Genomic DNA, 17,463 nt, shown 5'->3' on the forward strand with positions numbered 1-17,463 from the left:
AAATAAATAAATAAATAAATAAATAAATAAATAAATAAATAAATAAATATCCAAGTGAAGATTTCCATGACAATCAAAGGTCAACATGATGACATAAATGGGCTCTTAGACTGTAGTTTTACTATGTTATTGTCAAGGATCAAAGTTAGATAACCAAAAAAACTGCAAATCCTCCTGAATGCTCAATTCTCAGTTAACAGCATTTATCCAGTTACTCAAACCAGAAACTTAGAGTCATCATTTTCTTTTTTCAAAGCCTAATCAAGAAGCCATCATTTTCTTCACCTGGAATTCTCTTTTGAGACTCTGGGGTTTTGGTGCTTCTGTTTGAATTAAAGTCTCACAAATCTACCTCCAGTGTTTCTCAAATTAATCCCACCAACATTGACTTAGGTCAAGACCTCATCATATCTTGTTGAAATATTATAATACCTTTCTGCATAGACTCCCAGCCTCCATTCTTTCTCCAGAATTACTCTAAAACAGAAATCTAGACAGTCTGCTCTCCTACTTACAAGATAATGTCCATACTATCCAGCTTGATAAACATACAACTTTCTTTATTATCTAGCCCCTCATGACTGCATTTACAGCCTCATCTCCTCATACCAAGTTCTACAGCCATGGTGTTTTATACTTCTGAGTCTTTTTAGTAACTGTTTATGTGTCCATTTCATTTCATCTTATTTAATTAATTTTTTTTTTTTTTTGAGATGGAGTCTTGCCCTGTTGCCCAGGTTGGGGTGCAATGGTGCGATCTTAGCTCACTGCAACCTCTGCCTCCCAGGTTCCAGAGATTCTCCTGCCTCAACCTCCCGAGTAGCTGGGATTACAGGTGTGTACCACCACGCAAAACTAATTTTTTTTTTTTTATCTTTAGTAGAGACAGGGTTTCACCATGTTGGCCAAGCTGGTCTCGAACTCCTGACCTCATGATCCACTCGCCTCAGCCTTCCAAAGTGCTGGGATTACAGGTGCAAGTCACTGCACCTGGCCAATTAAATTTTTGAGACAGGGTCTTGCTCTGTCACCTAGGCTAGAGTGCAGTGGCGCGATCTCAGCTCACTGAAGCCTCTGCCTCCTGGGTTCCAGCGATCCTCCTATCTCAGCCTCCCAAGCAGCTGGGATTACTGGCATGCACCATCACCACACCCAGCTAATTTTCATACTTTTAGTAGAGATGGGGTTTCACTATATTGGTCAGGCTGGTCTCGAACTCCTGACCTCAAGTGATCCACCCGTTTCAGCCTTCCAAAGTGCTGGGATTACTGCCATGAGCCATCATGCCTGGCCGACAGCTATTATTTTTTAATTTTTTAATATTTCTTATTCATTTTTTGTTTTTGAAAGCTCTTTTGAATGTATAATTTTTGTCGTTCTTTTTTTGAGACGGAGTCTCGCTCTGTCGCCCAGGCTGGAGTGTAGTGGCTGGAGCTCAGCTCACTGCAAGCTCCGCCTCCCGGGTTCCCGCCATTCTCCTGCCTCAGCCTCCCGAGTAGCTGGGACTACAGGCACCCGCCACCTCGCCCAGCTAGTTTTTTGTATTTTTTAGTAGAGACGGGGTTTCACCATGTTAGCCAGGATGGTCTCGATCTCCTGACCTCGTGATCCGCCCGTCTCGGCCTCCCCAAGTGCTGGGATTACAGGCTTGAGCCACTGCGCCCGGCCGGCAGGTTCTTAATAAATGCTTATTGACTCCAGAAACAAAGTGGTTCAGAAATTCAGAGGAAGGTAATAATCCTCTGGCTAGATGAGGCAGGATATTTCATGCAAGAGATGACCTTTAAGCTTTGAAGGGAGAACAGAGTTTAAACAGGCAGAGAAAAGGGGAAAGGAAGAAAATCAAAATGATGAAAATCATAACTAACATTTATTCATTGCTTACTATGTACCAAGTACTTCACATGAATTTTCTTATTTAATCCTCAACAACTCTATGAAATAGGTACTATTATCATTACTGTTTAATACATGAGGTGACTGAGGCATGGAAAGATTCAGTGACTTACCCACGGTTACACTGGCGATTATGGAGCCTGGCGGTGGACCAACCTGAATGGACCCCAAACTTATCTCCCTCTAATCCTTTCCCTTCCTTTTCTCTCCTCAGAAACAGTCAGTGTCCAGAAGTTGGTAACATTCCCAAATTTTATACTTCTACAACATATGTAAATAGCTACAAACAATACATGTTGTGTCGTTTTAAATTTTCCATGTACATAGTCATTTTACATACTCTCTTATAATGCTTTTTCCACCAAACACCAAGTCTTTCAGATTTATTGATGTAGCTAGAGTACATTTATTGTTAGTATTCCATTGTGTCCACTCCCTTTTGACGGCTAAGCTGTTTCCAAAATGTGTTAAAATTCTTTTATTAGTCATGCTCTTTTTTCTGTTTTTCTTTATGGTTTAACACCTTTTTTATTCATTTAGCATCATTTTGGTTGGCATGTATGGAGTCAGGTTACATAAAGGACTAGAGAAAGGAAGGTTCAGGTCAGATTCTGGACACCAGAAATCTTTGAATGAAAAGCCCTGGATTGTTTTTTCAGCAGGAGAATGACAGTATCAGAAATACATATATATACACATATATATTTGTTTTTTTCTTTTTTGCTTTTTTGAAATAGAGTCTTGCTCTGTCGCCCAGGCTGGAGTGCAGTGGCGCAATCTTGGCTCACTGGAACCTCCACCTCCCAGGTTCAAGCAATTCTCCTGACTCAGCCTCCCAAGCAGCTGGGATTGTAGGCACCCACCACCATGCCTGGCTAATTTTTCTATTTTTCTTTCTTTGTTTTGTTTTGTTTGTTTGTTTGTTTTAGAATGGAGTTTCACTCTTGTTGCCCAGGCTGCAGTGCAATGATGCAATCTCAGCTCACCGCAACCTCCAACTCCCAAGTTCAAGTGCTTCTCCTGCCTAAGCCTTCTGAGTAGCTGGCACCACGTCCAGCTAATTTTATTTGTATTTTTAGTAGAGATGGGGTTTCACCATATTGGCCAGGCTGGTCTCGAATTCCTGACCTCCCACGTTGATCGGGCTGGTCTCAAACTTCCGACCTCAGGTGATCCGCCCGCCTCGGCCTCCCAAAGTGCTGGGATTACAGGCATGAGCCACTGAGCCCGGCCTACATTTTGTATTTTTAGCAGAGACAGGGTTTCACCATGTTGGCCAGGCTGGTCTCGAACTCCTGACCTCAGGTCTCCCAGAGTGCTGGAATCATAGGCGTGAGCCACTGCACCCAGCCCAGAAGTATATTTTAGGAAAATTACTCTAGAGATGACGGGAATGGATTAGAAGAGGGAAGGCCCAGAAGGTGAGATGGCAGCTAGGAGAAGAATTAAGTAGACAAAGGGAGCAACAATTTGAAAAAAAAAATGGTGGGAATGTGAAAAGAAATTTGTTTGTTTGTTTGCTTATTTTGAGACGGAGTCTTGCTCTGTCACCCAGGCTTGAGTGCAGTGGTGCAACCTCAGCTCACTGCAACCTCCGCCTCCCAGGGTTCAACCATTTCTCCTGTCTCAGCCTCCTGAGTAGCTGGGATTACAGGCAACTGCCACCACGCCTGGCTAATTTTTGTATTTTTAGTAGAGATGGGGTTTCACCATATTGGCCAGGCTGGTCTCGAATTCCTGACCTCAGGAGATCTGCCCGCCTCGGCCTCCCAAAGTGCTGGGATTACAGGCGTGAGCCACCGTGCCCAGCCAGAAATTTACATTTAACATATGCCTTTTGATCTTTGATCAAACATCAACCCTCAAGCAGTACTCTTACCAATGTACAATTTTTAGAAACATTCTTAAGAAAAGGAAATTATTCATGATCTAGCTTCTATTTAATAGTTCTGTACTTTGGGAGGCTGAGACGGGCAGATCACGAGGTCAGGAGATTGAGACCATCCTGGCTAACACGGTGAAACCCCGTCTCTACTAAAAAATACAAAAGACTAGCTGGGCGAGGTGGCAGGCGCCTGTAGTCCCAGCTGCTCGGGAGGCTGAGGCAGGAGAATGGCATAAACCTGGGAGGTGGAGCTTGCAGTGAGCTGAGATCCGGCCACTGCACTCCAGCATGGGCGACACAAAAGAAAAAAAAAAAAAGTTCTGTATCGTAATTATTTATGAACACCAACTATAATTCTTTGGTCCTGACACCCTCCCCCTGTCCTTCTCTATTCCCTCATATTGAGTAATCATCTGGCACTATTATTCAAGAGAGATTCAGCTGAATAAATCTAAAAAGGAGTATTATTTTTAGATCAGGAATGGTTCAGCAGGTTTCTACAAAGCTTCAATGATATCATTAAAATCCTTTGTTGTGTTTCATGCTCATCAAACAAAATTTTGATGACCTATTTAATCTCCCAGGTATTTTTGACATTCCTATGGATGACCTAAACAGAGCCCTTTCCCCCTTATTGAGCTGTAACAAGCAAGTCATAGATGAGAAAAATGAACTGAGGTCTTTCTGTACAGGAAGCTGTGTCACTAAAACTATAGGCTTTAGTTATATCAGAGCTAGAAGCCAGTGCTGATAAAAATCATTTTCATGGCCGGGCACAGTGGCTCATGCCTGCAATCCCAGCACTTTGGGAGACTGAGGCAGGCAGATCATCTAAGGTTAAGAGTTCGAGACCAGCCCGGCCAACATGGTGAAACCCCATCTCTACTAAAAATACAAAAATTAGCTGGGCATGGTGGCATGTGCCTGTAATCCCAGCTATTTGGGAGGCTGAGGCAGGAGAATCGCTTGAACCTGAGAGGCGGAGGCTGCAGTAAGCTGAAACTGTACCACTGCACTCCACCCTGAGCAACAGAATGAGACTCTGTCTCCAAAAAAAAAAGAAGATTTTCTCTCCTCTTTGAACTTTGCTTCATTTCTCACCAAAGTAGTCTATCCTTCCAGCAGCCAATTAAGGAAAGGAAGGAAGACTCCTAACCAAGGCCTCAGTTCACAGTGTGAAGCTATGAACTGTGAAGTGGCATCACCAAGGGCAGGGCAACTTACTCTGGAATTCTGAAACTCTTAAGCCAGCAAATACTTCCATGTCCCAGATCTCCACCATGTTTGATCACAGCTTAATGTATCCTCTCTTGTCATCTATCTTTTCACCTTCATCTTCTCTGCTTCTTTTCCCTAAGTCAACCTCCCAGTGTTTCTCTTCCTTACAATCTCTCTGCTCCACTTTCTGGAGCTTTGTTCATGATAAACACCTCCGTCCTCGACATCTCCAATGAACACACTCCTCTTGACATCCTGACTTTAACTTTCTAGTTAAAGATGCCTTCTGTCTATTCCCTGTCAAATGGAAGCTACTTATTCCCCCAAATCTCAAAATTCAGGTTAGGTGCTGGGTTCAATATGCTTCCAATGCTGCTTCCAAAGTACTATTTATCCTGGAAATGCTGAGGTTCATGATGCTTGACTAGTCTTTGGTCCTAGTTTTCAGTCATCATTCCACATTCAATGACAACTTCAGCACCCAACTCGGTAACTCAGTATGTCTCTCTGCCCAAAATCCCACCACGAGATTAAAAGGCATGAAACGAAAATATTCTTTCCATCCCTAGAGATAGACATGAAGCAAATGAAGGAAGACCCTTGCCCATGCAAAAGAAGCCTGATCCCTATCTTCTCTGTAGTCAAAGTAATAACACAGGACCCACGTTAGAAAACTTACTGCGTCAAATGTTAAAGCTTTTATATCTTCGGTTGCTCCTGAAATATCCTTATGAATAAAATCCACATTGTCTGGCCACTCTTCTACATGACTTAATTTCCATGAATCACGCCAGTGTTTGTAATTCTTCTTAGCCAGATCGTGGTGGTCTTTTCGTACCTCAAAACTTATGACTCGTCCTTGGGATCCAACTTAAGTAAAAAATAATTTGATATTTCACAATGTTAATCAGGTTATTAAAAAGTGTCAAAAATGTATTTTGCAAAGGCACTACATGTAGGTGAAAAAAATAATTCAAATAGTTCAATGTTACAAGTCTTCCTCCCATCCCTGATTCCCAATTAATCTCCCTCCCTCTTCAGAGGCAACCACATTACCAGCTATTTACCTTTCCCGTGATAGTCACTGCCTATACAAGCATGCAAGTATCTATCTCTGTTTTTAACACACAATGTGGTGTATTATACACACTGTCCTGTACCTTCCTTCTTACTTACCAACAATGTCATTTCAGTGATTCTAGATGTACTGCATTCTTTTTTAAAAAATTGCATTCTTTTTAACAGCCATTATATTCCAGTGTATGGCTATGATGAACATTTAGCTTGTTTCTAGTCATATGCTAATACAAACAATATGGCAATGAAAATTCTTATACCTATGTCTTTGTATCAAATCAGTATATCTCTATAGGATAAAGTCCTAAAAACGGAATTGCTGGCTCAAGGGTCATATGAATTTATTCACATAATATTACATTGTCCTCCACATAAGTGGTGCCAACTTATATGCCAACCAGCAATGTATTAGAATACCTATATCTCAGGCAGGGCACAGTGGCTCACACCTGTAATCCCAGCACTTTGGGAGGCCAAGGCGGGTGGATCACGAGGTCAGGTGATCAAGACCATCTTGGCTAACACAGTGAAACTCCATCTCTACTAAAAAAACATACAAAAAATTAGCCTGCATGGTGGCACATGCCTGTAGTCCCAGCTACTCAGGAGGCAGGAGGACGGCATGAACCCGGGAGGCGGAGGGTGCAGTGAGCCCAGATGCGCCACTGCACTCCAGCCTCAGCAACAGTACAAGACTGCGTCTCAAAAAAAACAAAACCTATATCTCCATACTCTCCCTGAAAGTTTTTGAACTTTTTATCTGTGTCAATCTAAAAAATGAATAGAGTTTATCGTTTTTAATGTAGATTTTTGAGGTTCTTTTTTTTTTTCTTGAGACAGGGTCTCACTCTGTCACCTAGGTTGGAGTGCAGTGGTGCAATCATGGCTTACTGCACCCCCCGCCTCCCAGGCCCAAGCAATCCTCCCACCTCAGCCTCCTGAACAGCTGGGATGATAGATGTGTGCCACTATACCCGGCTAATTTTTTGTATTTTTGGTAGAGACGGGGTTTCGCCATTTTGCCCGAGCTGGTCTCAAACTCATGAGCTCGAGCAATCTGCCTGCCTCGGCCTCCCAAAGTGCTGGGATTACAAATGTGAGCCATGACGCTCAGCCTTTTAATGCAGTTTTAACTTGCATTTCTTTTACTATGGATGAGGTTGAATCTTTCACATATTTAAAAGGTATTTGTGGCCTGATACAGTGGCTCGCCAAGGTAATCCCAGCACTTTGGGAGGGCAAGGCAGGCAGATTGAGATCAGGAGTTTGAGACCAGCCTGGCCAACATGGTGAAGCCCTGTCTCTACCAAAAAAACAAACAAACAAAAGGTATTATGTATTTGTGTGTGTGTGTGTGTGTGTGTGAAGAACTTTTAAACTAATTAGCACAGTAATACTGCAATTCCAGAGAGGAGTACTACATTTTAACTTAAGGCAATTAACTTTCCACCCACCTCTATCTGAAGTGATTTGATACCATTTGGAGATTATCCCAGATCAATCAGTTTACAGTTCACTAAAGAAGTTTAAATTCCAAGGTATCTTTTGAAATGTAACTCCAACTGCAAGTTATGAGGTTCTCAGGAGATAAAAATTAATGTTAATAGTAACATAAGCTGGGCGTGGTGCCCCATGCCTGTAATCCCAGCACTTTGGGAGGCTTAGGCAAGATTGCTTGAGGCCAGGAGTTCAAGACCAGCCTGGGCAACAGTGAGACCCAGTTTCTACAAAAAATTTAAAAAATTAGCCAGCTTTGGTGGTATGTGCCTATTGTCCCAGCTACTTGGGAGGCTGGGACAGGAAGATCACTTGAGCTCTGAGGGTCAAGGCTGTAGTGAGCCACAATCATACCACTGCATTCCAGCCTGGGGAACAGAGCGAGACTCTGCCTCAAAAAAAAAAAAAAAAAAAAAAAAAAAAAAAGTAATATAAACTAAACAACTGGAAAAGAAATTATGGAGAAAAATATCCACAACATAGGTAAATAGCAATAATTTCTTGCACATTTATAGTTTAGGATTATTCAAGCCATGACACTCTTCTGATACTATAATAAAGACACTTATCCGTTCTCACCAATTTTTATGAATCCACTTTGTCAAATGAAAGCGTGCAGTTAGGAATTTGTCATAGATTATGAGAAAATGACTGCCTTTAACTATGTACAGAAAAGTCAAACAAAAGATTGAGGAGCCCAGAACAAATTTACTGGGTTAGTATAATCTAGATAATATTCATATGTGAAGACATTAGGTCAAAGAACAAAAGGTGTGAGTTTAATTTCAGCATATTTCTATCTGTAATCTTTATAAAATCTACTCAAAGAAAGTACTGTGACTATTCAGCAGTCTATCATTATGTAGGGAAGAGAACACTGTACAGACAGTCAGACCACCCAAAACAACCCTGACACTCAGAGAAATTAGGTAGGCAAAGGGGTACTAATCAACTAGCATAAAAGTAACCAGAAATTAAGTGGTAGGAACATGAAATAATATATATGTTTATCTCTTGATTTTTGATCAGACACCCACCTTCAAGCAGTACTTTTACCAACTGACAATTTTTTAGAGACTTTCTGGAAAAAACAGAGATAATTCTTCATGATGTAGCTTTTTACTTAATAGCTCTGTACTATGATTAATTTCTTTATGAACACCTACTATAATTCTTTGGTCCTAACGATGTCTAACTCTCCCCCCAGCAGCTGACAACCTCCTTCCATATTCCTCAGGCTAAGTATTCACCTGGCACTATTATTCAACAATAACATGACAAGTACACAAGGAGGTTCCGAGCAGCACTGTTTATAATATCCAACTCAAATGTCTATCAACAGTAAAACGGGTAAATTGTTAAGAGAGTACTATACAGCAACTAAAATGAAAGAACTACTGCTGTATGCAATGAGTGAATCTCACAAACATAATGATGAACGAGAGTAGCCAGATACAAAGGAGTACATACTGTATGATTCCATTTATATAAGTTCAAAGGAGGCAAAACTAATCAGTGGTGATAAAAGTCACAATAGTGGTTTCCTTTGGTGATGATGATAAGGACTGCGAGGGGACACGAGGAGGCATCTGTGGGGCAGAGACACGCCCTACCTTGATCTGGGTAATAAGTACATGAGTGGTCACTATACAAAGATTTGCTGAGGTATACACTTACGATCTGCACACTTGTCTGTAGCTATGTTATATTTCAATAAAAAGTATACTTAAGAAAAAAGCAGCAGCATTAGAGAGCATGAAGGAAACAAGACAAAGCAAAGAAAATGGAGGGAGGATTAGAAAGAGACTGACTGGAATAAATGTACAAAATGGAAAGAAAAATAGTTGCTTACATTCAGATTCTAGGAGAATGCTACCTCAACGTTAGGTATTTTCCCAAATATCCTCATAACTTTCTGTTATTATGAACAAATTGAACATTTTCTTTGTTACCGAGATCCAGCTCAATCCAATCTCTTACCTGCTTTGGATAAAAATAAGCTCATTCCACCAGAGCCTGAGCCAGCTTCCAAAACAGTATCACCTGGGCTGATATCCATCATCAAGAGAATCATATTAATATCCTATGATTGAAAACAGTATGGGTGACTCAGCAACCAATAAATATGTACTAAGCGCCTAGTCTTATCTTACACTGTCGAGTATGGAGAAGGGAGTGAAAAAACGAATCAGACTCTGGACCTGCCTACAGGCACTCTGCCTAAAGAGTTTATATTTCACTTGATGAAATAAGAGAGATCCAAGAATCAGTTAAAAAATAAGGCAACACTTAAGAATAATACCAAAATTACAGACAATATAAGTTCATAGAGCAGTAGGATGGCCTAGTTTAAAGACAAAGAGTAGACAATTTATGGCAACAATCACAAGGTAAAAACAGCTTTAAACAAAGCAGAGGTAGAATAAATACAGTTTGTTATCTCAGGAGAGATAGGCAGAGAACTAAATGCCAGTATGAGGCATTAGAACTCGGCCTGATAAGCAACCAGGGTGTGTCACTGAGGTGATATAAATGGCATTTTATGAGGATTAATCTAGCAGAAGAATACAGGATCTACTGGAGAAAAATCAAGAGGCAGGAAGACCAGTTAGGAATTTACCATATAATCTCTGCATAAAATGATGAACTTCTTTTTTTTTTTGGAGACGAAGTCTCACTCTTGTCCTCCAGGCTGGAGTACGATGGTGTGATCCTGGCTCACTGTAACCTCCTGGGTTCAAGCGATTCTCCTGCCTCAGCCTCCCGAATAGCTGGGATTACAGGTGCCTGCCACCATGCCCGGCTAATTTTTGTATTTTTAGTAGAGATGAGGTTTCCCCATGTTGGCCAGGCTGGTCTCGAACTCCTGACCTCAGGTGATCCGCTCGCCTTGGCCTCCCAAAGTGCTGGGATTACAGGCGTAAACCACCGTGCCCAGCCCAAAATGATGAACTTATTTATTTTTTTTGGGACAGAGTCTCGCTCTGTCACCCAGGCTGGTGTGCAGTGGTGCAATCTTGGCTCACAGTAACCTCCACCTCCTGGGTTCAAGCGATTCTCCTGCCTCAGCCTTCCAAAGTGGGATTACAGGCACCTGCTGGGTGCCTGTAATAGCTGGGATTACAGGCACCTGCCACCACGCCCAGCTATTTTTTTGTATTTTTAGGAGAGATGGGGTTCCACCATGTTGGCCAGGCTGGTCTCAAACTCCTGATTTCAGGTGATCTGCCGGCCTCAGCCTCCCAAAGTGCTGGGATTACAGTCGTGAGCCAACGTGCCCGACCAAATGATGAACTTCTAATTTAGAATTAAGATACTGTATAACAGCGGTCCCCAACCTTCTGGGCAGCAGGGACCCATTTCGTGGAAGACAATTTTTCTACAGATTGGGGAGAGGGTAATGGCTTTGGGATGAAACCGTCCCACCTCAGATCATCAGGCATTAGTCAGTCTCTTATAAGGGGCATGCAACCTACATCCGGCACATGCGCAGTTCACAAGAGTTTGCACTCCTATGAGAATCTAATGCTATGGCTGAGCTGACAAGAGATGGAGCTCAGGCAGTAACGCTCACTACCACCGCTAACCTGCTGTGTGGTCTGGTTCCCTGTTACAGGCCATGCACTAGTACCAGTCCTCAGCCTGGGGGTAGAGGAGCTCTGCTATATAAGGAAAAAAAGGGACTATGCTAGAAATAGATTGGAGGACCCATTTGCCAAACATATAATTGGAAGTGTTTTTGTTAACACAACACGAATATTCTGGATGACATTAATAAGAACTGTTTTTTTTTTTTTTAATTTATTAAACAAATTTTGTTGGTGAAAGGGTCTCACCCTGTCGCTCAGACTGGAGTGTAGTAGTGCAACAGTAGCTCACTGCAGCCTGGAACTTCTGGGCTCAAGCAATCCTCCCACCTCAGCCTCCAAAGTAGCTGGGACCACAGGCATGTACCACCATGCCCAACTAAATTTTTTCTATTTTTTATAAAGATGGGGTCCTGTTATGTTGGCCAGGTTAGCCTTGACCCTAGCCTCCAGGAGTCCTCCTGCCTTGGCCTCACAAAGCACTGAGATTACAGGTGTGAGTGACTGCACCTGCCTCCTCACCTTTTTTCTGAGACATGGTCTTACACTGTTCCCTAGGCTGGAGTGCAGTGGCAAGATCATGGCTCACTGCAGCCTCAAACTCCTGGGCTCAAGCAATCCTACCATCTCAGCCTCCTGTGTAGCTGGGACCACAAGTGTGTGCCATCACACCTGGCTAATTTTTTATTTTTTTGTAGAGACAAGGTCTCCCTATGTTGCCCTGACTGGTCTCAAACTTCCGGGCTCATATGATCCTCCTGCCTCAGCCTCCCAAAATACTGGGAATACAAGCGTGAGCCACTGCACTCAGCCTCCAGCCATACTTTTTAATACTAAGATGGAATCATGTAATTCTAACAGGGAGATCAGTTTTTAAACATCAGTGGAGGTATTCCCTCAAGCATTTCGAAGTTGTAAAAGTTGAAGTTAAACTATCTCCAGCTACTACTTGGAAGCTATAAAGAGAAGTCAACACCTAACAAATTTAGTACTTAAATTCCTCCTTAGAGTAGAACAATGTGACTTATATCTGTAACAAATGGAAAGGCAGAAAGTACACTAAAGATGCATATTTATAACTTCATGAAATGTAACTAATCTTTCTTGATTTTGTCTAATGGGGAGAAAGGAGACATGGGGAAGCAAGATAAAATTACAAAAGTCTTTAGTTTTCTTCAAGACCTTACGATACCATGGCCAGAAGCGGTCATTCTCACCTGTAATCCTGGCACCCTCAAGGGAGGATCCCTTGAGCCTAGAGAAGTTTGAGACCAGTATGGGCAAGTTAGGGTGACCCCAACTCTAAAAAAAAATTTTTTTTGATTAGCTATAGTGGCGTACACCTGTGGTCCCAGCTACTCAGGAGTTTGAGGTGTGAGAATTGTTGGAGCCTGGGAGGTTGAGGCTACAGTAAGAGGTGATTGAGCCACTGCACTCTAGCCTGGGTGACATAGCAAGACCCTGTCTTTAAAAAAAAGGCTTATTATACCTCAGTAGCCTAAGCTTCTGAGGAAAGTTTTCTTAGTCCCTGGGTAGATCGTTTAAAATACAGACTGGCGGTGGCTCAAGCCTGTAATCCCAGTACTTTGGGAGGCCAAGACGGGCGGATCACGAGGTCAGGAGATCGAGACCATCCTGGCGAACACGGTGAAACCGTCTCTACTAAAAAATACAAAAAACTAGCCAGGCGAGGTGATGGGTGCCTGTAGTCCCAGCCACTCGGGAGACTGAGGCAGGAGAATGGCGGGAACCCGGGAGGCAGAGCTTGCAGTGAGCTGAGATCCGGCCACTGCACTCCAGCCTGGGCGACAGAGTGAGACTCCGTCTCAAAAAATAAATAAATAAATAAATAAATAAATAAATAATACAGACTGGATTCCTACTCAGAAACTTCTAATGGTCCTTCACTACAAATGGAATAAAATACTCAAACCACACCTCATACAGGGACCCTCATCTGACCCAGAGGCCACAACAGAAACTCTGCAGTATTCCTCCCTTTGCAAGAACAATTCTCGTCCTAGATCTTTACAAGGCAAGCTCTTCCTTATTTAGGTTTCCTATCAAGTGTACCTCCTTGGAGACCATCTCTACTCACTTGACATAAAGTATGCTCATACCCCAGGTCACCCCAAACAATGTCATTGTTAATATATTTGTCTTCATGACACTTAATACTACTGGAAATGACCTTATTCTTTCATTTACTTGTTTGTTCTTTGTCACCCCTTCTAGAATGTAAGGTCTATGTTGAGAGTGAGGACTGCAGTTCAACACTATAGTTCCCTAAATAGTGCATTGAGTATGGAAGGCAGTCAATTATTTGCTGAATAAATAATGAATGAATCCTGATCTGGAGAAAGGAGGAGTTGTGTTACACAGGAACATTCTACTCAAGGACTGTGACTGTGACTAAGGATTGAAATAATCTGCTAGCAATAGATGATTAGCATAAACTTCAAACTAGGGTTGGGCGCAGGGGCTCCCGCCTGTAATCCCAGCACTGGGAGGCAGAGGTGGGCGGATCACTTGCAGCCAGGAGTTGAAGACCAGCCTGGGCAACAAGGTGAAACCCCCGCCGCCCCCCGCCCCTCCCTGGTCTCTACAAATATTAGCCTGGGGTGGTGGCGCATGCCTGTAGTCCCAGGTACTCAGGAGGCTGTGGTGGGAGAATCGCTTGAACCTGGGAGGCAGAGGTTGCAGTGAGCCAAGATCGCGACACTTCACTCCAGCCTGGATGACACGGTGAGAACCTGTCTCAAGAAAGGAAAAAAAAAAAAAAAAACTGAAACTAGGCTTTAGGCAGTTAACTTTTTAATAAAGAATAGTTATTTTATGTTTGGTGTTGAATGTTAGCTATTTTAACATAAAACTCTATTTCTTCCCTAAAGGAAAAAGCACCGTAATGTATCTGCTGTTGATAAAATATACTCTTGTAACATGATTATTAAATATTATTAAAATATCATCATAGTAGTACTAAAAAATTGTTCCCTAAGAGTTCAACATTCTCTTGAGTCCTGAAGTTGTAAACTTAAGACTAATGGGGAACAAAATTAGTACTTATTATGTACCTAATGAATTCACATCACCCTAACAGAAAGTTGAGATATTATCCACATTTTACAAATAAGGGAATCCAGACTCCCAAGTTAAAATTAAAACCTGGGCGTTTCCTAATGCTAACATTCATTATGATATATAAAAGTTATATCCATTGGTTTATCTTAAAAGCCTGAGTACAATAAAAAATTCAAACGTCTGAGATACGCTTTGAGTACATTAATCAGGACTGAGTACTGCATCTGTCTTTGCTCCTCCTGGAACCAACACACACCTTATCTCCATCACATTACCTTTGGGAATGTTATGGCAGTCCCTCTTTTCATCAATAATACATAGTCTTCCAATGCTGGCCTCCTCAGCGTGAAATGCTTACCCAAGGAACTCCTCAGTATCTGGCCGGGGAACTTGCCCACGATCTTGCTGAACGGGACTGCCCCCCAGTTACTATTTAAGAGTCCGACTTTGTTCAATCTAAATAATTTCCTAAATTGTGTTTCTCTCTTCTCAGTCTCAGCTAAAATCAGTTCCCCAACCTGAAAGGGTCTCTCTCTGGAAGTTGAACAAGAAGGGGAGACGTGAGGCTCTTCGATCTCGGTAGCAGACTGGGCCTGCGAGAGCATCGAAGGATCCTCGGATACCTGGTGTGCCGGACCGCACCGGCCCTGGTCTCCACTCGAGTCCTCGCGCTCTCGAGGGGATGACTCTTCCCGCGGAGTAGGCAGTCTGAAGTTTTCCAGTGACGAAAGACATCCGGTCCCAACGTCCGAGATGCTCAGAGGGAGAGAAGGGCAAGACTCTGCTCCTGGGGCTTTCCTTTGTGCCGCCTCGTGCTCTCTTTCTCCGTCTCGCAGGTCTCTAGGAGAGGACCTGCAACACAGTGACCGAGCTCCTTCGAAGGGCTCTTGCCCTAGGCCGCGCAGGAATGAACTGGTTCCGAGTCCCTGCCGCAGGAATAGCAAGACAGGACCGCTGCACCTTGCCATCAGCATAGTGTTTCGCGCAGGCGCCGTCGCAGACGAGTGACGCAGCCCTAGCGCGACCCCTCCTTTCCCTGTCGCGCGCATGGCGCACAGCCCGACGGCGCCTGCGTCGGAGAGGGGGTGGTGCGCTACGTCAAGCAGGGGCGCCGGAGCAGCGGCGTCCTGGTTGAGTGACCATCAAGGAGTATGTCCTCGCGCGCGGGTGCCCGTTTTCCTTTTCGGAATGTGGGTAAAGAATTTACCGCTGGCCGGGCGCGGTGGCTCAAGCCTGTAATCCCAGCACTTTGGGAGGCCAAGGCGGGCGGATCATCTGAGGTCGGGAGTTCGAGACCAGTCTGACCAACTGAAGAAACCACGTCTCTACTAAAAATATAAAATTAGGCAGGCGTGGTGGCACATGCCTGTAATCCCAGCTACTAGGGAGGCCGAGGCAGGAGAATCGCTTGAACCTGGGAAGAACCTGGGAGGCGGAGGTTGCGGTGAGCCGAGATCGCGCAGTTGGACTCCAGCCCGGGCAACAAGAGCGAAACTCCGTCTCAAAATCAATCAATCAATCAATTTACCGCTAACAGACGTCCTCCAGGTTCGCTCGCGGACAGGAAGATTGAGACAAAACTTAAAGCGTTGTGCAAACTGAAATGCCAGGCTTAGCACGCTGGTGTCTTGAACACGGACATCACCTAGTCACCCCCAAGATGTATGAGTAGAGCTAATCCGGAGATGCGTTTGACAAACGGCGTGGGACGCTCTACTTGCTGATTGGTTCTTTCCCAGTTGACTGCGACATCTCCCAGCCCCAAGTCCCTTTTGAAGGGGCTGTGACAGCCTGCCGGTCCCCTCACCCACCCCTCACGCCCAGAGAGTCCGAGAAGAAGGTCTATTAGAGTACTCACTATGTGCTTATGTAACAGATGTTTTCATTATTAAAATATAACTAGTTTACCCTCCCAAAACTAAATAGAAGTGTCTTAAAATGGAAACGGGTATCTTTGGAGGCCAAAGTTATTTAACGTTAAGTATCACTAGCCTCCCCGCATTTTGGGAAGCCGAGGCGAGCGGCTCATTTGAAGTCAGGAGTTCGGGACCAGCCTGGTCAACACGGTGAAACCCCGTCTCTACTAAAAATACAAAAATTCGCTGGGCGTGGTGGCACGCACCTGTAATCCCAGCTACTCGGGAGGCTGAGGCAGGAGAATCTCTTGAACCTGGGAGGCAGAGGTTGCAGTGAGCTGAGATCGCGGCAATGCACTCCAGCCTGGGCGACAGAGCAAAACTCCTCTCGGGAAAAAAAATTAGTCGGGCGCGATGGTGCACGCCTGTAATACCAGATATGAGGGAGGCTGAGGCACGAGAATAGCTTGAACCCAGGAGGCGGAGGTTGAGGTGAGCCAAGATCGAACTACCACTGCATTCCAGCCCATGCCACACGGCAAAACTCTGTCTCGGAAAAAAAAAAAAAAAAAAAGGAAAGAAAAAGAAAAAAAGGAAAAATCGCTAGCCTCTTTGCTGGACATTAGTTGACTGGGTAAAAGTTTACTGAGAGTCTGGCAATACGAGGCATGCTAGACAGTCATTTAAGTTTACAACAATTCTGTGTTAGAAACAAATCCATTTTATGAGTAAAAGAACTGGCCCAGGGAGATTAAATAATTTGGGGAAACCAGGCATGGTGGCTCACACCTGTAACCCCAACACTTTGGGAGGCCCAGGCTGGAGGATTGCTTGAGCACAGGAGTTCAAGACCCACCTGTGCAACATAATAAGTTGGTCAAGAAGCATAGCTGACAAGTAGCATGGCAGAGTTTCCCATTTGGTCAGTCTGGTTCAGCAGCCCATGCTCTTTGTACTGTAACCCCGTTTGGAAAGACTGGTCACCAGTAGAGTTGAACTTAAAGTTCAAGTATATTCAAAGGACTGTGAAGTCAATGTGAATTCTGTTTTTTTTTTTTTTTTAAGATGAAATCTTGCTCTTGTTGCCCAGGCTGGAGTGCAATGACATGATCTTGGCTCACTGCAACTTCTGCCTTCCAGGTTCAAGTGATTCTCCTGCCTCAGCCTCTTGAGTAGCTGGGATTACAGGTACCTGCCACCAGGCCGGCCTAATTTTTGTGTTTTTAGTAGAGATGGGGTTTTGCCATGTTGCCAGGCTGGTCTTGAACTCCTGACCTTGTGATCCCCCCACCTCAGCCTCCCAATGTGCTGGGATTACAGGCATGAGCCACCGTGCCCGGCCATTATTACTTTCTAAGACATACAT

The 17,463-nt window shown here is 43.7% G+C and overlaps 1 protein-coding gene across 5 annotated transcripts in view; it reads right to left on the minus strand.

Moving 5' to 3' along the window:
- The window catches only part of TRMT61B (tRNA methyltransferase 61B), a 21,780-nt gene extending 6,528 nt beyond the window's left edge, over window positions 1–15,252 (minus strand). For 4 of the 5 annotated variants that reach the window (XM_023217276.1, XM_023217274.1, XM_023217275.1 and 1 more), the window contains exons 1-3: window positions 14,517–15,252; window positions 9,554–9,656; window positions 5,679–5,869 (exon numbers count right to left, since the gene is read on the minus strand). In XM_023217276.1, coding sequence (XP_023073044.1) covers window positions 5,679–5,869; window positions 9,554–9,656; window positions 14,517–15,215 — 993 coding nt within the window. In that variant the 5' untranslated portion in view covers window positions 15,216–15,252. The remainder of the gene's footprint in view (window positions 1–5,678; window positions 5,870–9,553; window positions 9,657–14,516) is intronic. The other variant, XM_023217277.1, reaches the window with a different exon arrangement.
- Window positions 15,253–17,463: the final 2,211 nt, after the last annotated feature.

The sequence above is a fragment of the Piliocolobus tephrosceles genome, chromosome 15 (assembly GCF_002776525.5).
Source record: "Piliocolobus tephrosceles isolate RC106 chromosome 15, ASM277652v3, whole genome shotgun sequence".
Classification (NCBI taxonomy): domain Eukaryota; kingdom Metazoa; phylum Chordata; class Mammalia; order Primates; family Cercopithecidae; genus Piliocolobus; species Piliocolobus tephrosceles.